The sequence below is a fragment of the Propithecus coquereli genome, unplaced genomic scaffold (genome assembly GCF_000956105.1).
Source record: "Propithecus coquereli isolate 6110/MARCELLA unplaced genomic scaffold, Pcoq_1.0 Scaffold73, whole genome shotgun sequence".
NCBI classification, from domain to species: Eukaryota; Metazoa; Chordata; class Mammalia; order Primates; family Indriidae; genus Propithecus; species Propithecus coquereli.
This window is the reverse complement of record NW_012153396.1, coordinates 5737024-5756677: the sequence shown is the minus strand read 5'-3', so window position 1 is coordinate 5756677 and position 19654 is coordinate 5737024. Positions and strand designations below refer to the sequence as shown.

The 19654-nt window shown below is 47.3% G+C and overlaps 1 protein-coding gene across 1 annotated transcript in view; it reads right to left on the bottom strand.

Annotated features, from left to right (window-relative positions):
- SORCS3 (sortilin-related VPS10 domain containing receptor 3) overlaps positions 1 to 19638 on the bottom strand; it is a 624980-nt gene extending 605342 nt beyond the window's left edge. Inside the window, exon 1 of the mRNA XM_012661662.1 lies at positions 18816 to 19638. Coding sequence (XP_012517116.1) covers positions 18816 to 19442 — 627 coding nt within the window. The 5' untranslated portion in view covers positions 19443 to 19638. The remainder of the gene's footprint in view (positions 1 to 18815) is intronic.
- Positions 19639 to 19654: the final 16 nt, after the last annotated feature.

Below are 19654 nucleotides of genomic sequence, written 5' to 3'. Positions count from 1 at the left end.
TGTTTTGAGAATGATCAATGTCATGGCTAATTATGTGTTTCCCTTGCTCTAAATTACTTAACGATTGCCCCATGCCTACAAAAATAAAGTGCAAGTTTGCCAGCAGGAACCTGGCCCCATCTCATTCTTGCCTCTCCCACTCTCCAAACCCTCCTGTTACCTCCAAGCTTTTATTCCTCCTGCTCTCTGCCTAGAAACACCAAAATGTAAGTAGAAGTACTCAGTGAAGGCTTCTAGAAAAGAACAGGATGGTCTAATTGAAAAGAGGCCTCGGAGGTGAAAACCCATCTTAGCCCTGGTGGGATCAGCCGTTTAACCTCACATTGCCGGGGCCTCGCTCTCCCTCTGGGATGAGCTGGAGGAGAGGGCTGCGCAGCGAGCAGGGGAGGAGCTCTCAAGCCAGGGGGTCTGCATGAGACTTGCAGCTCAGCCACTCACCAGCTGTGCGACCTGGGCCAGGTCTTGAACTCCAAATTGCCTTTGTTTACTCATGTTTGCAATAAGGCTCATAATAGTAGAAACTTCACGGTGTCGCTATGAGGATCAGATGAGATGCTGAATGCAAAGGTGACAGCTCGGCATGTGGCACACGAGGAGAGCTCCCCAAATGTCCATTATTTTCATCAAATGATGTCATTCTGGATTGAAATAAAAGCTGGCCTCCTTCACACCCTACTCGCCCTTTGCTCTCGTTCTCTCGGCCCATCCCCACTCCCAAACTCTAGGATGCCAATAATACAGTAGACTCAACGACCTTTCATCTTCAAAGGGCATTTTTCTCTGCCACGTTCCCTACTCTGAAGCCCATCAGCTGCATGATCCTGGCGATCTCACTTCTCTTCCTCACGGTCTTCTCACCTGTACACAGAGACAACAACAACCCCCAGCTCATAGAGTTGCTATATGAGCAGAAAACGAGATGACACAAATAAAGCACCCAAACTGGCATCTGGCACAGGGCAGCCTCAGCAAAGGTTACATCCTGTCCCCAAGGCTACTGAATTGTACACTTAAAAATGGTTCAAATGGCGAATTTTATGTCATATATATTTTAAAGGAATGAATGAATTTAAGGAGGAAAAGGAAGGAACAGAGCAAAGCTCTCCCCAGCTGCCCCTCCCCTTAAACACAGAAAAATCCATCATCAGAAGCATTTGACCAACACAGAGACAGACGCCAGCCTTCGGCCAGAGCCCTCGGCTCTCACCTCATGGGAGCTTTTCCAGGCTCAGGCATAAGTCAGACAGGAAACGGGCTTCCCTGGCCAGGAGTGGCGCCAGCCTACCTCTCCCTGATGCCAGCCCTGAAGGTGGAAAAATTAGGCAAAAAGCACAGGCTCTATTTCAGGAGGCCTCATTTCTAACACACCAACCCAAATGGGCCCCAACAGAGGTGGAAGATTTCCATTCACCACTAGGAGGTCAATTTTTTTTTTTTTTTTTTTTAAGTATGAGGCCTTTAATCCTCAGTGGCTCACACCTATATTCTCAGAACTCTGGGAGGCTGAAGCCAGGAGTTCAAGACTAGCCTGAGCAAGAGCAAGACTCCTGTCTCTACAAAAAATAGAAAAATTAGCCTGTGCTGTCATGGACCTGTGGTCCCAGCTACTTCGGAGGCTGAGGTAGGAGGATCACTTGAGCCCAAGAGTTTAAGGCTGCAGTGAGCTGTGATGAGGCCACTGCACTCCAGCCTAGGTGACAGAGAAAGACCCTGTCTCAAAAAAAAAAAAAAAAATTTAAATATGAAGACTTGGGAAAAAAGAATTGAACAGGTAAAAGAGGGACTTTAGACCATTTTTCCTAGAGCAGGAAGAGCGGGGAAAGTGGAGGGTGCTGGGCAGAGGGTTGGGGGAGGGCCAGGAAGAGGAGCTGAAGCACTTCCCTGCATCCCTTGTGCTTCTTATCTTGCTTTAGGCTAACACTGGCCCAGCCCCTATGCCTGAGAACTGACCCAGGCTCTGGGAGTTTCAGATTTCCTTCTGTCCCTGGAATTCTGGGCTCTACTCAAGTATCAACCCATGGGTGGCCATGCTTTCCTTGCCCTAAACTCACAAGAAACAACGGGTCCTCCTAAGCTCCTAAGGGGTTCAGAAGGAACTATTAGAATCAGGATAAACTCTCAGTTAAAAAACTGAAGCCCATTTTCAGGAATCCACCTTGTAACTTAAAATAAGAAAAGGGTCCCCCTAAAACACAGAGATGTGCAGCGGTAGACACAGGTGCTTTGATTCGTCTCATTTTTAGAGTCACCTGCTGTACTTTGAAGATGTTGATCCCCATCCTCCTGCCATCCCCAGCCCCTTTAAAGGAAATTAAAATGGGGCCGGAGCTGCTGCTGTCTGAGATGAAAGGGAAGGAAGGGCTACTGTTAAGTCTGGGCTCATCCTCTTGCCAGCAAAGGAGTGTCCCCCACTGTGCAGGTGTCTCCGGAGGAGCATTAGGGAAGGGATAGTGTGGGAAGCTTTCCCCTCTCCTTAAAACACACACCCACACTGCCAGTGAAAAGAGTGGCTGGCAGGAGGGACACCTGCTGTGAGGGAGACCAAGCTAATCTTAGGACCTCTCGTTATCTAATAATAACCATTTCTTACCCATGTTACAGTATCTTCTACCTTGCCAAGCACTGTAAACTCACTGAATCCTCACAACTGTGCAAAATAAAGATTATAATCCCGATTTTATAAAGGAGAGAAGGGCGTGTCAGACAAGAAATCTGCCCAAGTCACAGAGCTCGCTAGTCAGTGGTGGAGCCAACGTTCACAGCCAGGTCCTTCTGACCCCAGCACTACTCCTACCTAAAGGGATCCCATCCCCTGTGTCTCTCCACAAGTCATCTAACTTCTTTATTCTTCCCAAGGCTACCTTCTGGGAGAAAAAAACCTCTAGGGTATACTAAAAACTTAATGGAATACTAACAAGAGTTGGGGCGTTGCAGTAAGAGCACTGAACCGAGAGTTAGGGAGTTGGACACTGGTGTGGGCGCTTCTACTCTCTGGATAAATTTGGGCACTGCGCAATCTCTCTTGGCCACATTTTCCATATCAGGAAAAATATATAGTTAGACCATTATGTGTTCTTTCCTGCTCTAAAATGTTGTCTCTGGATGATTTATATTTTAAGAAGACCTTGGAGAGAATAAGAAATGACTCTCTAATTGCGAATATTCTGGGCAGAGTGGGGAAAAAATCAAGCACAGAGTCCTCCTTGCTTCCCCACGCAATTACACCACAAGTATGAGCAACTTCTATGATTTAATGACAGTGACATTCCCTTAAACATATCTGTACCGCTGATAATCCCTTTCAAATATTTGATTTCATTTTGATCCTTACAACTATTACACAGATGAGGAAACTGGAGTCTCAGACGTTGACTGACTTGCACCATTTCATAAAGATGGGAGGTGGTCACGTGAAGGCTGGTCTTCCATTTCAGTTTAGCCACGACCCAGAGGAACGTTCCTACGTGTAAACTTGCACCCAGATCCAGAGTCTATTGCAGCATGAGCCCATTCAGGTAACAACTCTAAGCTATCACCACCATCATCATCACCATCATCCACAATGACCTCATCTGAGTACACAAAAGACACTAAATAATATTTGTCAAAGCAATTAACAGAAGAGACTAGTGCTGTTTCAACACACATGCCGGAACACCTACCAGCCTCATCTACAGGTAGGATCAGCTCTGCTGAGAGGCATGCACACAAAGCGTTCATGTGTGCACACGCATGACCTCCCTGCTATTTTCTCTCCTCATCTCAGCTCCTGAAAAAGACACACTGATGAGCCTTTTCTCCCAAGACGTGATTCTTTCAGCACCTCTCAATCTGCCACTGCAAATGGGCTTGGCTGAAGCAGGAAAATCATCCGGGACCTGGAGCTTTTCTCCACAGCCTGCCTACATTCAGTTACCGTGTAACACAGTGTTTCATACAATATAATCAACTCTGCCACCCCCCGAACTCCATTTCTTAAAAAATTGTAAGTGCACAAGAAAGAAAAGAAAACACAAAACAAAATCAGAAGGGGGAAAAGGCAATCTTGAAATGAATTCGACTGCAGAAGCTCATGTTCCTGCAGGCATAGTAGATATTAATAATTCAACAAAATATTACAGTAATTACTATACTTCGCAAAATCACAACAGTGCACTTTAGCACAACTCCTACCAATCTCCCTGCAACTGCCATTAATAAATAAAACACAATTCCCTATATTAAATTTGTTGTTCAAAAGCTAAATATTTTATCAGAACTAATACATTTTAAATAATCAGTCAAGACCAAGACATTCCCTCGCCCCACATTTCTCCCCTCTTTAAGTGAAACTCCATCTTCACAGAGCAAAAACTGGCTTCAACCCTAACAAGAATACACTGAGGGTTAGGGCTTCAAGCCCCTGTTGAAGCACCTGAGGACCACTCAGCTTGAACGCTCTAATGGAATCTGATTAGGCTGCTGGAAAGAGAATGAAAAGGAAAAAGAGTGGAAGATTAATTCTTTTGGACCATGATTCTGACCCACCTCATTTAGCTCCAGAAAAAGAAGCCATAAACTGTAAAGAGAGGCAAGTTTCAGGAAACCACCAAAAAGACACACTTAAGTATAGCCCTGAGCAGGTATGAGGCTAATGATCTTGAAATATAGGTGCGCCTCACTTTACACCATAATTATGTTCCCACACATTGGCTACATCGAATCTCTCAAGTTCTGCTGATTTTACCTCGCTGCATCAGTTAGATTTTGCTGTAAAAATGCTGCAGAATAAACCACCTAAATCTCAATCACTTATTCTCACAATTATACAGGGCAGCTGGGGGTTGGCTGATCATATCTGGGCTCAGCTGGGTGGTTCTGCTGGTCCTGCCCGGGCTGGGCCGATCTAGGCGAGGCTTGGCTGGGAATGGCTGTGCATTACTTGTCTCTTATCCTCCTCCTGTGACCAGCAGGTTAGGCTGGGCATGTTTTCGTCATGGCCACTGCAGAGACGCAAGGCGACAGGTAGAAACACATGATGCCTCTTGATAACCAAACTTAGAACAGGTGCACCCTCACTTCCACCTCTTTTGTTGGCCAAAGCAAGTCACAAGGTCAAACGCAAGGTTAGGAAGTGGGAAAAAAATGTAACATCCACAGAGAGAGGACACTGCAGAGGCCCAATACAAAGGGAGCTATAGAGAGGTGTGAAGAACTGGAGACAAAACACAATCAACTACACCTGCTAAATATTTCCTCAGTGGGCTCCTTCTTACCTATCCCTCATGACACAACCCAAGCCATCATGCTCTGCAGCTACGGTAACAGTCTGGTCTCTCAGCATTTGTCCTTTGCTCCCTCCAACCCATAAGGTGGTCAGAGATTTTTTTTTAATGTAAATTTAATTTTATCACTCTCCTACTTTAAACTTTCCATGGCTTACCCCTTTGCTCTTAGGCTAAAGGACAAATTCCTTCCCCCAGACCCAACAGGCCCTGCTGGTTCCTGCCCATGCCTGTCTATCTAGGTGCATCTTTTATCAGCCCCCAGCCCCTCTGCTCCAGCCACACTGTCCTTCTTCCTGTCCCCTTCAGATACCTTGCCATACCTCCCCCCTGCCACAAAAGCCATGTGCCCAGAATACTCCTAACTCTGCACATCTTTGAGATCTCAGCTCATCTGCTTCTTCCTTGCTGCCCTCCCTAAGTTAAATGTACCACATGTAATCTGATAATATCATGTACCTCTCATTCACAGCACCCTTCACCCCTACAGACTCACAGCCCGGCAGTGCCTGGCATATAGAGGGGACTCCACAAATATTTGTTGAATATTGCATATTGATAAAATTTTTAAAAAGTGATTTTAAATTTTTAAAAGGCAGCTAAAACTACTTACTTTTGGTTGAGTTTTCTACTAAAAGTATTTGGATAATAAGTGTCAATGGCAAATTGCTCTGTAGAGCATTTGATCCCCCACACCATACTACCCATTTTGTATAAATCTGGTTTTGATGCATCAGGTTTCTTTAAACGGTTGTGCATCACAAATTCCAACAAAGCCACAGTTATCCCCTGCTAGGGCCCCCTTTTCCACCATTGTCAGTCCCTGAGTGGAAGAGAAAACACATATACTCTACAAATAGCAGAGGATGCAAAACCACCAAGTAATCTAAGTACTTCACGGATCCAAGGGAAATTTTTTTTGACCCTAGATTTCTATGTTCAGATGAACTATCAAGCCAATGTGAGAGCAAAGCAGAATTTTAGACAAGCCAAGACTTAAAAAAAATAAAATGCTGTCTCCTAAGTACTAGGTGACCATCCACTTCATCATCCAAGCCAGGATCTTTTGAGAGTTAAATTAAATTTATTAATATTATGTCAGGACAACAGGTATAAACCAGGACATTCCCACGTACTCTCTGAAAAAGATTACTTGAGGATATACCAAAGAAAAATAAAAAGCAGCCCAAAAAAGAGGAATGGAATCCAAAAACCAGAGGCACTAATCCAGTAAAGTAAATGGAGTAAAATAAATGGAAATCTCAAGATGACAGAAGGGAAACAGGCCTAGAAAGAAAGAAATCAGTACAAATTAGAATATCCAATAATAGTACAACTAAAAAGCTTGAATATCTTAGTACTATGGCAAAATAGCAGATGTTTCCTCTTTCCATAAAGAAAATAAAACAAGTAGAAACACAAGGTAAAACCAAAAGCCCTACAAGCAAGTTATATCCCAAACTGACATAACAGAATTCTGAACAACTATCAGAACACAGGATAATCTATCTGACCTTAAAGCTCAGGACACTCCTTGTCAAGTGACACAGGTTGAGTGATAGAACATGACACCTATTTATAATCACGCTACTGGATTTTGTTGCAAAGAATAAAAACCATCAGAAGATTTTAAACATTTGTATTACTTTTCATTCACTGTGGTCTTGATTGTGTTCAATTTATTTCCTAAGCATGTTTAAATTAGCATATATTTTATGCTACCTCTGCAATATCTGCCCAATATATGTTTCCTACACATAAAACTGTAAGTTTGGGGGGAGTCTAGTCTCCAGCACATGGTTTTTTGCACATGTTTCATCACCAGGCATATAGCAGGTGTTCCCCAAAAACTTCACATTATCTGAAATGAAGAAGGCAGAGCAATCGATACAGGTCAAGACCTGGAACAAATGTTTTTTTAAAACATCCAAATTACACTGTCATCTGAGAATTTTATTATATCAGATGTGACTGGAAATAAATTGTACATCATGCCTGGAATGAGAATCTTGGGGTTTTTAATACCGTAGTATGTGTGCTAATGGAAGTGCTTCGTTTGTACTGAGTGAGGGCAGAAGAAGGCAGGAGGTCTCAAATCTGCTGGGGAAGGACCTCCAGCTCCTAAGGAAATAAAGGACAGGCAAGGTAAACTGATGCCTTGAGTTCATATCACCCCCTATTCTTTTCAAAATGCTTCCATGTGCAGCATCTCACTATTTAACGGTGACATAAAGGGGGCAAATAGGATTGTCCCCATCTCACACACAAAGAAAGGATTGACATAATATCACATTTAGTTTGTGGCGAGACGGGCCTGCGCCAATTTTTGCAACTTTTTCATTGTATAGATAAGGACATTGAGTCCCGGAAAAATCAAATAACTTAAACAGCATCACACTAAGCAAACAAATTATTGACTGAATGACTGAAAGAATGAATGAAAACACAGCCACTTGAGGTTAAGACCAAATCTAGGCATGCTTGAAAGAAGTATTTTCCAGTTTTTTTTTTTAATCATAGCTGCAGACCCTCTCCTTACCAATAATTCACACATTTAAAGCACACACATAATTCCTATTCATAGGCTAAGCTACTACACCTGGAAGGGTCTTCATTTCCTTATACCTGAGAGGCAGGTGATTTGTTGAAGACAGTTAATGTAAATCAGGAACCCAAATCCAGAGATTCCCAACTCTGAGGCCAACATTCTTTCCAACATGTCATGATGTCCTTCACTAATGTTATCTTAGAAAGGAAGATAGCAAGTGTGAGCTCAGCTGCTTCATGCCAAAATCCTGAGGAAGTCTAAGAAAAAAGGCATCAGGTACCCTATTCTTAGGCAGGAGATCACCTGCCAGCAGGGACAGGTTCAAATTTTACGGAAACTCTGGGTGTTGTGAAGACCAACCACGTGCCCTGGGGTAAGGTGGGCTCCTCAGCCCTGAAAAATAACAGTGGAAACGAATCTGGAGGTACGTGCCCCCCCCCAGAAGCCCCAACACTGAGTTTCTGCCATTCAATATAACCCTGGACTGGGGTGCTTTCCTCTAGAAAGTGCCAACCCAAAAGGAAGACCCCTCGGAACCAGGGTCAGTGATTCCATCTCCCTCGCCATACCTAGCACTTACTGTGGCAGGGCCCAAATCAGGATTTTAAAAGAGTGTGGAAAAAATTCCTGATTTGGCATGATGGTTAATTTTATGTGTTAACTTAACTGAGCCATGAGGTGCCCAGATATTTGATTAAACATTATTCTGGCCGAGTCTGTGAGGATGTTTCTGGATGAGATTAACATTTGAATTAGTAGACTGAGTTAAGCAAGTTGCCTTCCCCAGTACGGGTGGGCATCCTCCAATCAATGAAGGCTTAAGTAGAATAGAATGCTGAGTAAGAAGGAATTCTTTCTCTCTGCACATCTTTGATCTTTGACATCGGTCTGCCCGCAGACCTGGACTCGATCTGAAATTCACACCATCGGCCCTCATGGCTCTTAGATCCTAGGACTCGGTCTAGAACTATGCCATTGGCCTTTCTGGGTCTCCAGCTGGCCAGCTACAGATCTCGGGCTTCTCAGCCATCATAACTGCATAAGCCAATTCCACACACACTATTGGTTCTGTTTCCCTAGAGAACCCAAAGTCACACACTGAGAAATAACAGGGTTCCTCCAGAAACATATCCTGAAAGAAATATTTGAATTTAAGTAGTTTATCCGGGGGCTGATCCTGATCCCAGGAAACACTGACAGGGGAATGGGGGAATGAGACAGGGATGGAAGGCAGATAACAAAGCAAGTGAGTTACCACGGTAGCCGCTGGGGCTTCATCCCCCGGAGAACTCCGGGAGACAGAGCAGGAAATAAGCCTCAGCGTTAGCCCACCCCAAAGATCCAGGGAGTTCAGCCATTGAAAGGTGACTGCTCCCTACTCCCTCCAGGCATCAGTTTCCTGACTTTTCCAGCCTTCGCCTTGTGCAATCAAAGCCAGCTCCAGCGGTCAGAAAAAGCCACTGGGCAAACAGTCCCTGGTGCTTGGAGTCAGGCCAGCATGCAGAGAATTGGAAAGCGCTCAGGAATATGGGTAAGGTACCAACAGATGTGCTACAAAAGAAGACACTCACCCTACACCATCTCCCATCTAGGCAGACAATGAAAACTAACATTCTCAACCAATAAAACAGCCTACTGTGCTAGACCCTTTATGTGCCATCCCTAAGATTCACAACTACCCTGTACGTCTGGTATTTTACCCTCATTGTATAGCCAGTGAAACTAAGGCTTGGAGACTTGTTCAAGGTTGCTCTTGCTTGGGGACCTTCTCATAACAGAAAAGACATCTTAGAGTTTTAAGATATCTTCTCATCAAAAGTTTGCTTTCAAGCATGAACAATATTGAAAGTGACACAGTGAAATGATCAAGTCTTCGGATTCTAAAAACACCCTCCTTTGTCGCCAGCACCCTGGAAAAACAAGTTTCCCTGTATCCCCAGCTTCATGGTCTCAAAACTCTTACTGTTGACAAGTTCCCCGACTATGTGTAATCACATTCAGATATGGCAGCTTGAGTCGCTTTTCTAGGCTTGAAAAAAAAAAATGTTCAACTCAGTAATTGCTCTTCATCTCCCACTGAGAACAAATTTTAAAAAGAAAAAGTTCATTTCTTATGCAGCAGTGTAATCTTTAACCTGAGTCTAACTATTTGAATGAGAAACTGCCTACCTCTCCATAGATGTCAAAAAGGCTCTTAAGAGGACTGAGTCAGGCGTGTGGGACCTGAGAACCTGTCAGAGACAGCTGTGATGTCCCCAGGGTGCAGACTGGAGGCAGCAAGAGCAGGCCAGATCCTTCCCGATTCCTAAGGCACTCATTGTGTATCGAGGCAGTTTTATGTATTTAAGAAAATGTTTATTATGTTCGACTCCATGAGCTTCTACTGGCTGACCACCACACACAAGAGAAAGCATACAGAGAGAAAATGCAGAAGAGATGGGAGAACTAAGCCTGAGCCTCGCTTCTACCTACATCTATTTGTAGAGTCTTAGTTCCACCACTAATAGGTTGAATATCCAACTGCCGAATGAACATACTGGTACAAAACATCTATTTCCTTTTTTTCAGACTTTTCAGGAAGAGATGAAATGATTGACACCCACCCCCAGGACTGAACCGCCCTCTCGCCGACACATTTTTCATCCATGGGTTGTATTACAGCTCCTCACACCACACACTTGCAAGCTACTTCTCATCTTCTCTCCTTGGAACAATTCCTGGTGCAGCATTTTTTCTGTATTTCATCCTATTTATTTTCACTTCTTTCCCAGGGCAACACTCCCTCTAGTGTCTACATAGGGTTCTCAGGTTCCACTCTTGGTACATAGGGTGAAGGCTAAAGGGGAACTCAAGCCTGCAATTTGGTGGGTATAGGTAACTATAAAATAATTAATGGACTTTGCCAGTGTGATAATCCTGGGAAAGAGGCTGCAGATATTCTGCAGATAGTTCTAGCCATGAATATTCCCATTTCACTCCAGGCACAAAGACAGAGAAGGAGATCTGGTGGAGAAGAAAAATGGAACATCAAGGTCCATCCCGTGACTTCAATGTAGATAAGTCTTTGGCACAACGGGCTCTGCTCACCAACTAGCCCCAGAAGCCCAATATTCTCTGGTTTTCTTAAAGCTATGCACTTCATGCACTTCCTTCAAGAAGTCACTCATGATTAGCTGTGAGTTGTCATCACAGATGTCCAAGAGAAGCTACTCTGCATCTTTCTGGATCCCTTAACCTGCCGCACAATGAAAGCCTTGAAAAACTGTTCACTTATTCGTCGTTAATTGGTGTGATCTTTAACCTGATTCTAACCAGTCTGATGCTAACCATTTCTATTACAAATTCTGAGTATGAGTTTCAAGAATCCAGGTCCCCAGGCATTCACTTCTAGATCCCTTTCACTGTCTACCTTAGCACTACACAAAAGACAGACATCGCAAAACCTCGTCTGACTGAGGACATGGAATATGGGAGGTGATTGAAATGAGCCTCTTGCTGAGGACTGGATTCCAGCCAAGGCTTGGCCACCAGCTCGCTGGGAAACTTCAGGCAGTGCCTCCTTCATCTGCGTCAACATTTCCATCTGAAAATGAAGGGAAAGCCCCTTCCAGATAGAACAATAACAACTACACCATCTAAAAAATACCTTGAGATCTTGCTATGTATAGGTCAAACACTTCTTTTAGGCACTGTGCCTAGTACAATCTCCATCCTTACAACAGCCCAAGGTGAGAGGTACTATATCATCACCCACTCTTTTCAGAAAAAGAAATAGCAAAAAGAAGGTAACAACTTGCCCAATGTCACACAGCTGTTAAGAGACAGAGGCAGAATTTGATCCCAGGCACCTGGCTCCAGGATCCATGATCCTATTTAGTCTCCATCCTTGTTTCATTTTCCTAGCACATCCATTCTCAATAAATCCTACACACGATGACATTCAGGATGAAAACCCTCCCTAAGTGTGAATTCACACCAGTCGTATCATATACCCACGCTAAATAATCCCACGATCACAACCGTATAGGATCCTTTATTATCCTACATAGCTTTATTTCCAGCCTTTCCCCCAAACTAGGTTTTTTCCCAGCGGGTGCCAAGTAGCAGGCCCCTACTCAGCCAGGAGCACAGTTTTACTGACCAATAGCCCTGAACGGCTGGCCGGCTGCGCTGCAGATCCCTCTCACCTCAACCAAGTAGGCATGTTTTCCTCTGCTTCCCAGCACGCACTTAACAGCAGAAGGCTATGTGCAACCCTGAAGTTCTTAGACGCCGTCACTTTTTCCAAATTTACTAGAGCATATTTATTAGTGTACTATAAAGAATAGCATTTCCATAAATAATTAAACCCAAACTACACTGATCAAAATAAATGTGCAAAATGTTCCCAGTGATGCAACCGGGCTTGATTCACTCAGAAACTCAAACCGCAAGGTGACTCACAAGAGGCCCCCATTAACGACAGTTAGTGAGATACAGCTCGTCCAGCATTAACAGGCTTGCTACTCTATTGTCTGCAGCCTCTCTGGTGGGTGGGCAGGGTGGCTGTAGAGCACAGCCCCAGCACAGGAAGGAAGAATGTATTCCTAAGTCTCCCTTGGTAGCCTCATATATACCCACCCTAGGCCTCAGACTACCTACCTATAAAATGGGCAGCACCCTACCTGACCTGAGTGAAAGTACACAAATCCTCTTGAAAGGAAAATGCTCTGTTAACCCGAGAAGAAAGAAGAGAGACGGATGTGAACAGAGAATGGCTATTCCGAGAGAAAAGGACGAGTTGGTCCAGGCTGTAGGGTGCCATGCTTCGGACTGAGCCTCACCCTCCTCATCTCTGTGCCGCGTGATCTGATGGAGACAATTCCCAAGTGTGCTTCCTTGACATTCTGTGAGTCTAAGATGTCCACAGCATCTCCTCCAGTGATGGTCTCTCCTCTGAGCTCATAGCCTGAAATGATCACTTGACAATTAACCACATATCACCCCGTGGCATCTGTCTTGTTGTCATGTGTTATTTAACTTTACAGAAGAGCAGTCTCACATCCAAAGCATATTGGTGGGACCTCGAGGCAAATGCTGTCATATCCTCCTTTGTCTCCCCTCTGTCACACCCTTACCAACCCTGCAGTGCCCGGAACAATGGCACATACACAGCAAAACACTCAGCAAACAGGTGAAGATTTTGTGTGAGTATCCATCCAATCTCTGAAGTGCATAAGAAGCAGCCAGGATTGTTGAGGAATATTTATTTCTATCCTCTTACTAAATGGAGCAAAGATTCCTCTGAATCTTATGTTACAATTCATATATGAAATAATGGACTCCCCTCCCTGTCCCTCCCTTGCAGCTGAGGCATGGTCCAGCTCCCCAGGTCAGGTCAGCATTACTGGGCTCTGTGTGACACTGTGCCACACATTGCAAAGCACACATGACAAGAGCAGAACTCAGACTTGGTGGTGACGGGAGGTCGGGGTGCTGTCTTAATTATTTCATTCCTCACTCTCAAAACACTCATCAAATAATACAAGACTAAGGTAACCAACCTAAACGATGTGTGATCAAATGTGCGGTATAGTCTATAAATTCTGTAAACTAGGAAAAAAGGGAAATAAATGCTTCTAAGGAAGGTTTCATAAAGCCACTGGGTCTGAACCTTAAACTGAGCTGTGAGTGCATTTTAACGGAGGAAGAAGGGTCTCCCAAGTGGAGGAGATCACAAGAGCAAAGGCCTGGAGTTAACTGGGACGATGAAGAGGCTGCCTTGGCCGGAGTGGAGGAGAGGATAAGGGAATAGTCAAATTCAAAGTTGGAGAAGTAGACCCAGGACATATGCAGTGAAAGGCCTTGAATGCCAGGATAATGGACTTTGGATGTGAATTCAAGAAGCCAAAGGCACTCAAGTTAGAATGTAGACGTACTGGATGAAATGCTCCTGATTACAGTAGCCGTCAAGTTACAAAATCATTGATGTCCCAGGCAACAGCGATTTCTAATTCCTTTGTAGCCTCTGCTTGTTGAGACTTGAGACTGCCATTCATTCACTCACTTAGCCAAACATTGTCAAGTACCTACTACACATAAGGCAGAGCCCCCTCATCCCCACTGACGACCAACAAAGTCAGGACCCCAGCCAGAGCCCTCTCTCAGTCATCCACGATGCTAGGGGAATAAACATGGTGAGCCCATTTGATTCATCCGACAGAGCTACTTCTACTCACCAAAAGTGGCCCACCAGGCACTCGCATTCTATATTTTCCACCTCCTCCTCCACAAGGCCTCTTTTCTCCCCAGACTTACTACAGAATTAATCATCCTTTGACATTTTCTCCCTATAAGAGAAGTGTCTCAAGCCAGCCATCAGGCCAACAGAAGGCAGAAAGTAGGAAATTAACAGGTAGGTCATGCCACAGGCCTGAGGTGACTTGGCCAATGTGTACCTAGCCTGGGCTAAACCACTGGCCTTGGGACAACCTTTCTATCTCAAGGTGTCTCTTTGACTTTGTCACACCTCTCTGCTCCTTATGGGATGATTCAGGACTCACAGATCATCTGGTTCCAGAATTCCTCCAATGACAATAGATTTCCACAGCCCAAGGGAAAAGCAAAGCAGTTCTCCCTTCTGCCCCCCTGAGCCCTCCTGCCACTGGAGCCACCAACTCTCCTTTCCTTAAACCCAACACAAATGCAGAGGCCACTTTCCAGCATTCCTTATTTGCCAACTACAAAGCAAGTTCCAAGCACTGCATTTCTGCAATCATTAAATCAGGCCTCCTATTTAAGAAGTTTACAACTTCTGCTCACCTTGGAAATCATTGCAGGGTCTGAGGAGCAAATCACACCCTGTAACCCCGCTATCAGAGAAATCACAGAGCAGACAAATAGCCTGCGCCCAGCCCCTCCTCTGCGCACTGTCCCTTAGTCTGACAGTGACCAGGAGCAATTAGTGCTGTTATGTCCCGATGCATTTCCCAGCTACATGTCCACTGAGATGGCTCCCCTTGTAATATTAATTAAAAAACCTTTTTTTTTTTTTTTTTTGGCAAACCCCTGAAGAATGGCTTCTGTGGAAGCTTCTTTTATTAAGCCTCCGAGAAGGCAAAACGCATTAAGATATTGTGACACAAGAACTGCGAGTGGGGACAACGAAGGCAAGGCAATCCAGCCAAAAGCTATTTGAAAAGCTGTTTGGGAGCCACAATTAGATGCTCCAGTGAGTGAAATACAATTAATCTGATCAAATCTGTCACTATTTTGCACATTAGGAGTAAATATTTTAGAACACAGTCCAGCTGAATTAGCTAAGGGTAGGAAATCTTGCCTGGCAGCATCTGTGTGTTGCACCTTCTAGTGCTTGGGGAAGGGTCATCTGGCAGGGACCTGGAATTATCAGCATCTCCCCGTTTCTCTTCACCAAGATGCAGTGTTGGGCACATTAATTGAAAACTACCTGGCAAGTATTCCAAGCAGACACACTGCAGGGGCAGCAGCCTGCAAATTGCTGTCACCACGAGTGAGCTGCCAGAAAGGAACAGGGACGAGTCTTGGGCAAGATGCAGCACCGGGAGTGGGGGGTCCCCATGAAGGGCTAACCCCAAGAGGAAGGGGTGTGCAGAAGCAGACTGTGCCTTCACGACTCTCCAGAGCCATTTGCCAACTCACTGAGCAAGCAAGGAGGCTTCTTCCTTCATTTCAAGGAAAAGGACGGAATAATGTGTTTTTCTGTTTCCCCGTAAGCAATGGGGACTGGGCTCCCTCTGGGTGTTTGTGAAACACTCTCTAACCCATTAATCACCAGGATCCCAGCTGGAGAAAACTGGAGAGAAAAGAATGGCAAATTGCTCCTACAGAGCAGAGGCTCCAAGGCCAAGTCCCCTCACCTCCCATCCAGAACGTCTGGCAAGGAAACGTGGTCAGAGGTGGGACCCAAACCCCACCTCCCTCCTGACTCCTTCTGCCTCAGGCTTGCTGGGCACCTCCTCTTTTGGCCCCCAAGCCATCTCTACTCAGTCTGGGACCAAAAGTAACTACCTGCTGGAAGCCTCGGATCTTAAGCCCGTGGCGCACATGCTGGACCAATGGGGTGGTTGGGCTGAAGGTCCTTCTCCTACATGCCCGGCCCCACGTCCCTGATTGTAAACCTGCCAGAGTGGCATTCAATTTTCAGTTATACAGGGCTACTGAAAACTGTCCCCGAAAGGGAATTCATGTCAAGTAATCAGGTTCACCAAAGGCAGTTTGAAGAAGAGCAGGAAAAGCCATATTGTGTTAAAACTGAAACTGGTGGCCTCCTGAAGAAGGACATGTTTAAGACTTCAGAAGCCAGTAGAAAAGATGGAATTCTCTTTCCATGTCAAATGAGCCTGGGTCTGCCTTGGGGGCATCTCCCTCCACTTTGAAACCAATAATGAAACCAAAGTTTCATCATCCCCATCACTCCTCACCTTGGCTTTTATTTATAGCACCTTCTTTTCCTGCCATCAGGAAAGGAGGAGAGGAGAAAAAACCAACTGGGTAATGTTGCTGAAAGTGGTTTCCCAGTTACTCTCTACGGCATTGTTTCCTTAAAGTCTCTCAAAGACAGGGCCATGTTAACATGTTTCTCTATCTTCTTTAAAGAGCATCACAGAGCTGATCATCAAAGATGCCTCTCTTTGTGGTATTGCCTACAAAATGTGGTCAAAAGAGGCAGGTTTAGCCTAGGGGCTAAAGAGGCAGTCCCTCTCTGCACTGGAGAGAGAGGACAGTATACAACACCCACCTGTGCCGCTTTGTCCTTGCTTGGGCAGTAAGGCTGGCCAAGAGCACAAGCAATACATCCCTGGGGGCTATTCATGGATTGCCTCAGTCTCATCACTGTCACCAAGGACTCTAAGCCCAGCTGGTCTAGTGCCCAGGCTCTCTTGACCTCTTTGGACTGACAAGTTATTTCCTCAGGGAACATGGGCCAGACTTGCCCCTCACTTTCTCTGCTGCACAGCTGCACTGAAAATGGGCAGAGAAGACCATGCACATTCAACTACTATTGTAGGAAGCATTTTCTCTAAAGTCCATCTTCAGGGGCTTTGTGAACACTCAAAATTGATCCTTAAAATAAAAGCAGAGACATAAGAAAACTCTTCAGGCAGGACGAATTTATATTGCCCAAATATGGCATTAATAAAGCCATAGATACGTGAGGACATCATCTCCTCCTCCTAGGATACATTTACTTCCACACATCCTATCCAACCGCCTGACCAAGTAAGAACCCAAACACACACACACACACACACACACACACACACACACACACACTTCCTAATTATCAAACTAAAATGAAGTTGGGATTCACAATCCCTGCTGTCAGAGAATTACCTCCCCGCCCCCACCCCCACACACACATACATCCAAGTCCTCTGGGGACTTGTAAGTCTCTGTCACCCACCCTGCGAAGAGGCACGTTGCCCACCCTGCCCCCAAACAGAGCTGTTCAGGTCGAGGCTGGGGGCGTCTTTGTGGAAGGCACATGAAGCCCACCACCGCGCTGCTTTGGAGCTGGAGTCCAACTCGTCCTTCGAACCCCGCATCTGTTACCCAGGCTGGGCTGCCTGCGCTATGTTGTGTATCATTAAGAACCAGGAAATCTGCACTTTGGGATTGCCTGTGTGATGTGCTCTGTGAACCCCTAGCTTTCCTATTTTCCCAACCCAATCCTGAACACTCCCAGGCTCTTAAAACAAGGGGTAAATTTCCCAGGAAATCTTTTCAAACGCTGGTCATTAAGAGAAATACAAAATGTGGTGCGTATGCGTTCCCATCAGATGAATTTCCCAAAGCTGCTTGTATATACATCCATCATCCTCTGCCCGGAGCTCATACTCTAGCCAAGGCCAGGTTCTAATCTGAACGGGAGAGCCAGAGAAGAGGAAAGGATTTTGCAAAGCTGACCGAAGTAGCGATCCCGGCAGGGAGGGAAGTGGGAAAGATCTGGGAGTGGTCCCTTGCCTTTCCTTCTCTGGGCTGCACAGCTGCTTAGTGCAGGCGAGGTGGCGGGAGCCCCTCCAGGCACGCGCTGCGGGCCGCTGCAGCTGCCGGGCCAGGGACGGGCGATGCTCAGAGTCGGGCGCCAAGCCCGGAGCGCCCGAGTCGCCGGAGCGGGCTCATCGGCGCCACCTCTCGGTGCATCAGCGTCCAGGGGAAACTGGCGGCGGGGAAAAGGGGTGGAGAGGTGCGCTTTGCACAGGGACCCGACTCCACTCAGCGAGCTGTTTGTGGCGCAGGACGCAGTGGCAGAGACGAGAGTTTTCTGCTCCACGACTTATGTGTGCTTGTGCATGAGAGAGGGCGAGAGGTGTGGAATGGGTGTTGAATTTCATCGCGCACTTTAAACTTTTTTACCGTCTCTGCTGCAGCTTTCCAGGGCAGCTGCCTGAGCTTCAAAGGAGGAACCCGAGTTACCTGAAGGCCAAGGCTTGGGCCCACTTGGCCCAGCCTCCCGCCTGGGCTGCCAGACCATGCGCCTGAAACGGAGAGCAGCGACCCCAAGGCGAGCAGTAGTCTGGGAGTCCCAGTGGCCTCAATCTCGCGGGTTCGCATGACGGGAGCGGGGATGTGAGGGGAGACCAAGCAGTCGCAGGAATCCGCCCGTCTGTCCAGTGGCTCCCTCCTCAAATCAGCCCTTGTCCTCACCCATTAATTCAACACCCCCCAAACTGGAAAACTGACTCTCCAAGCTGAGCAGGGGAGAAAGCCACCACAGATACCCCCCATCTTTAAGAAACCCCTTCCTCTTCCCCCCTCCGGGCGGCCCCAATCCTAGGGTCTCCAGTAAACAAACGCACACATCATCCTACAACAAACTCCGTTAACCTGTTGGGGGCGTTGGGGGAGCCAGACAAACCTGTTCTCTCTAAAAGTCGAGGCGCCCCCCGCTCTCTGTCTCGACCCCCGAGCAACTGTCTGTCCCTCGATCCCGTCCCCAATTCCCCCTTGCTGTCAGGATCCGGCGCCGGGTGGGTACTCACGCTGCTGTTGTGTCCCGACCAGTGCACCATGGCTTGGTTGTGGGCCGAGTCCCCGGTCAGCGCGAACGAGGTGCTGGGCAGCCGGAGCTCTTCAGCCGCCGAGCCCCCAACCCGCGGAGCCTTCATCTCTTCCCGGGAACCCTTGGCCAGAGGGCGGCTTCCTTTAGAACCATCGGCCGGGGCAGTAGCCCGGGCGTCCCCACGCTCCAGAGCGCTGGAGGGCTGCGCCCGGCGACTCCTCCTCGCTCCGCTAGGCTTGCCAGGAGCTGGGATGCCCTGGCCCCAGCGCGCGCTTGCCGGCGACGTCTCTCCGGCTTTAACCTGCATCTCGCCGCCGCTGCCGCCGCCCTGCTGGGGCAGCAGCTCTCGTCCCGGCCGGCGCCCCAGCGCAGCAGCTCTCCGCGCGGTCGCTAGCTCCTCCGGCCACTGGCCCGGCACTGCCCGCGGCGAGAGAGGCGGCAACGGCGGCGGCCGCGAAGCCTGGGCCGTGAGGCGCCCGGGACCGCCTGTCGCGTCCCAAGTGATCTCCGCGCCGGCCAGGACCCACGTCGACAGGAGTAAGAGCCCCGTCCGGGCTAGCGGCGCCCCCGGCCAGCCTGCCAGGCGCTCAGTGCGCGCCGCCTCCATCCCGCTGCGGCTACCGCTGCTCGGGCTGCCGAGTGTGTGGCGCCCGCCGAGGTGCGGGTCCGGCGCGGGGGGTGTGCGCGCGCCGGCGAGCGAGCGAGCGAGTGTGTGTCGGGGGAGTGGGGAGGGGGCGGCCGGGAAGGAGGTGGCTCCGGCTGGCGCGCCTCGTCGGTCCTCTCCACTCTTCCCTCCTCGCTCCCGCTCGCTCGCTTTCT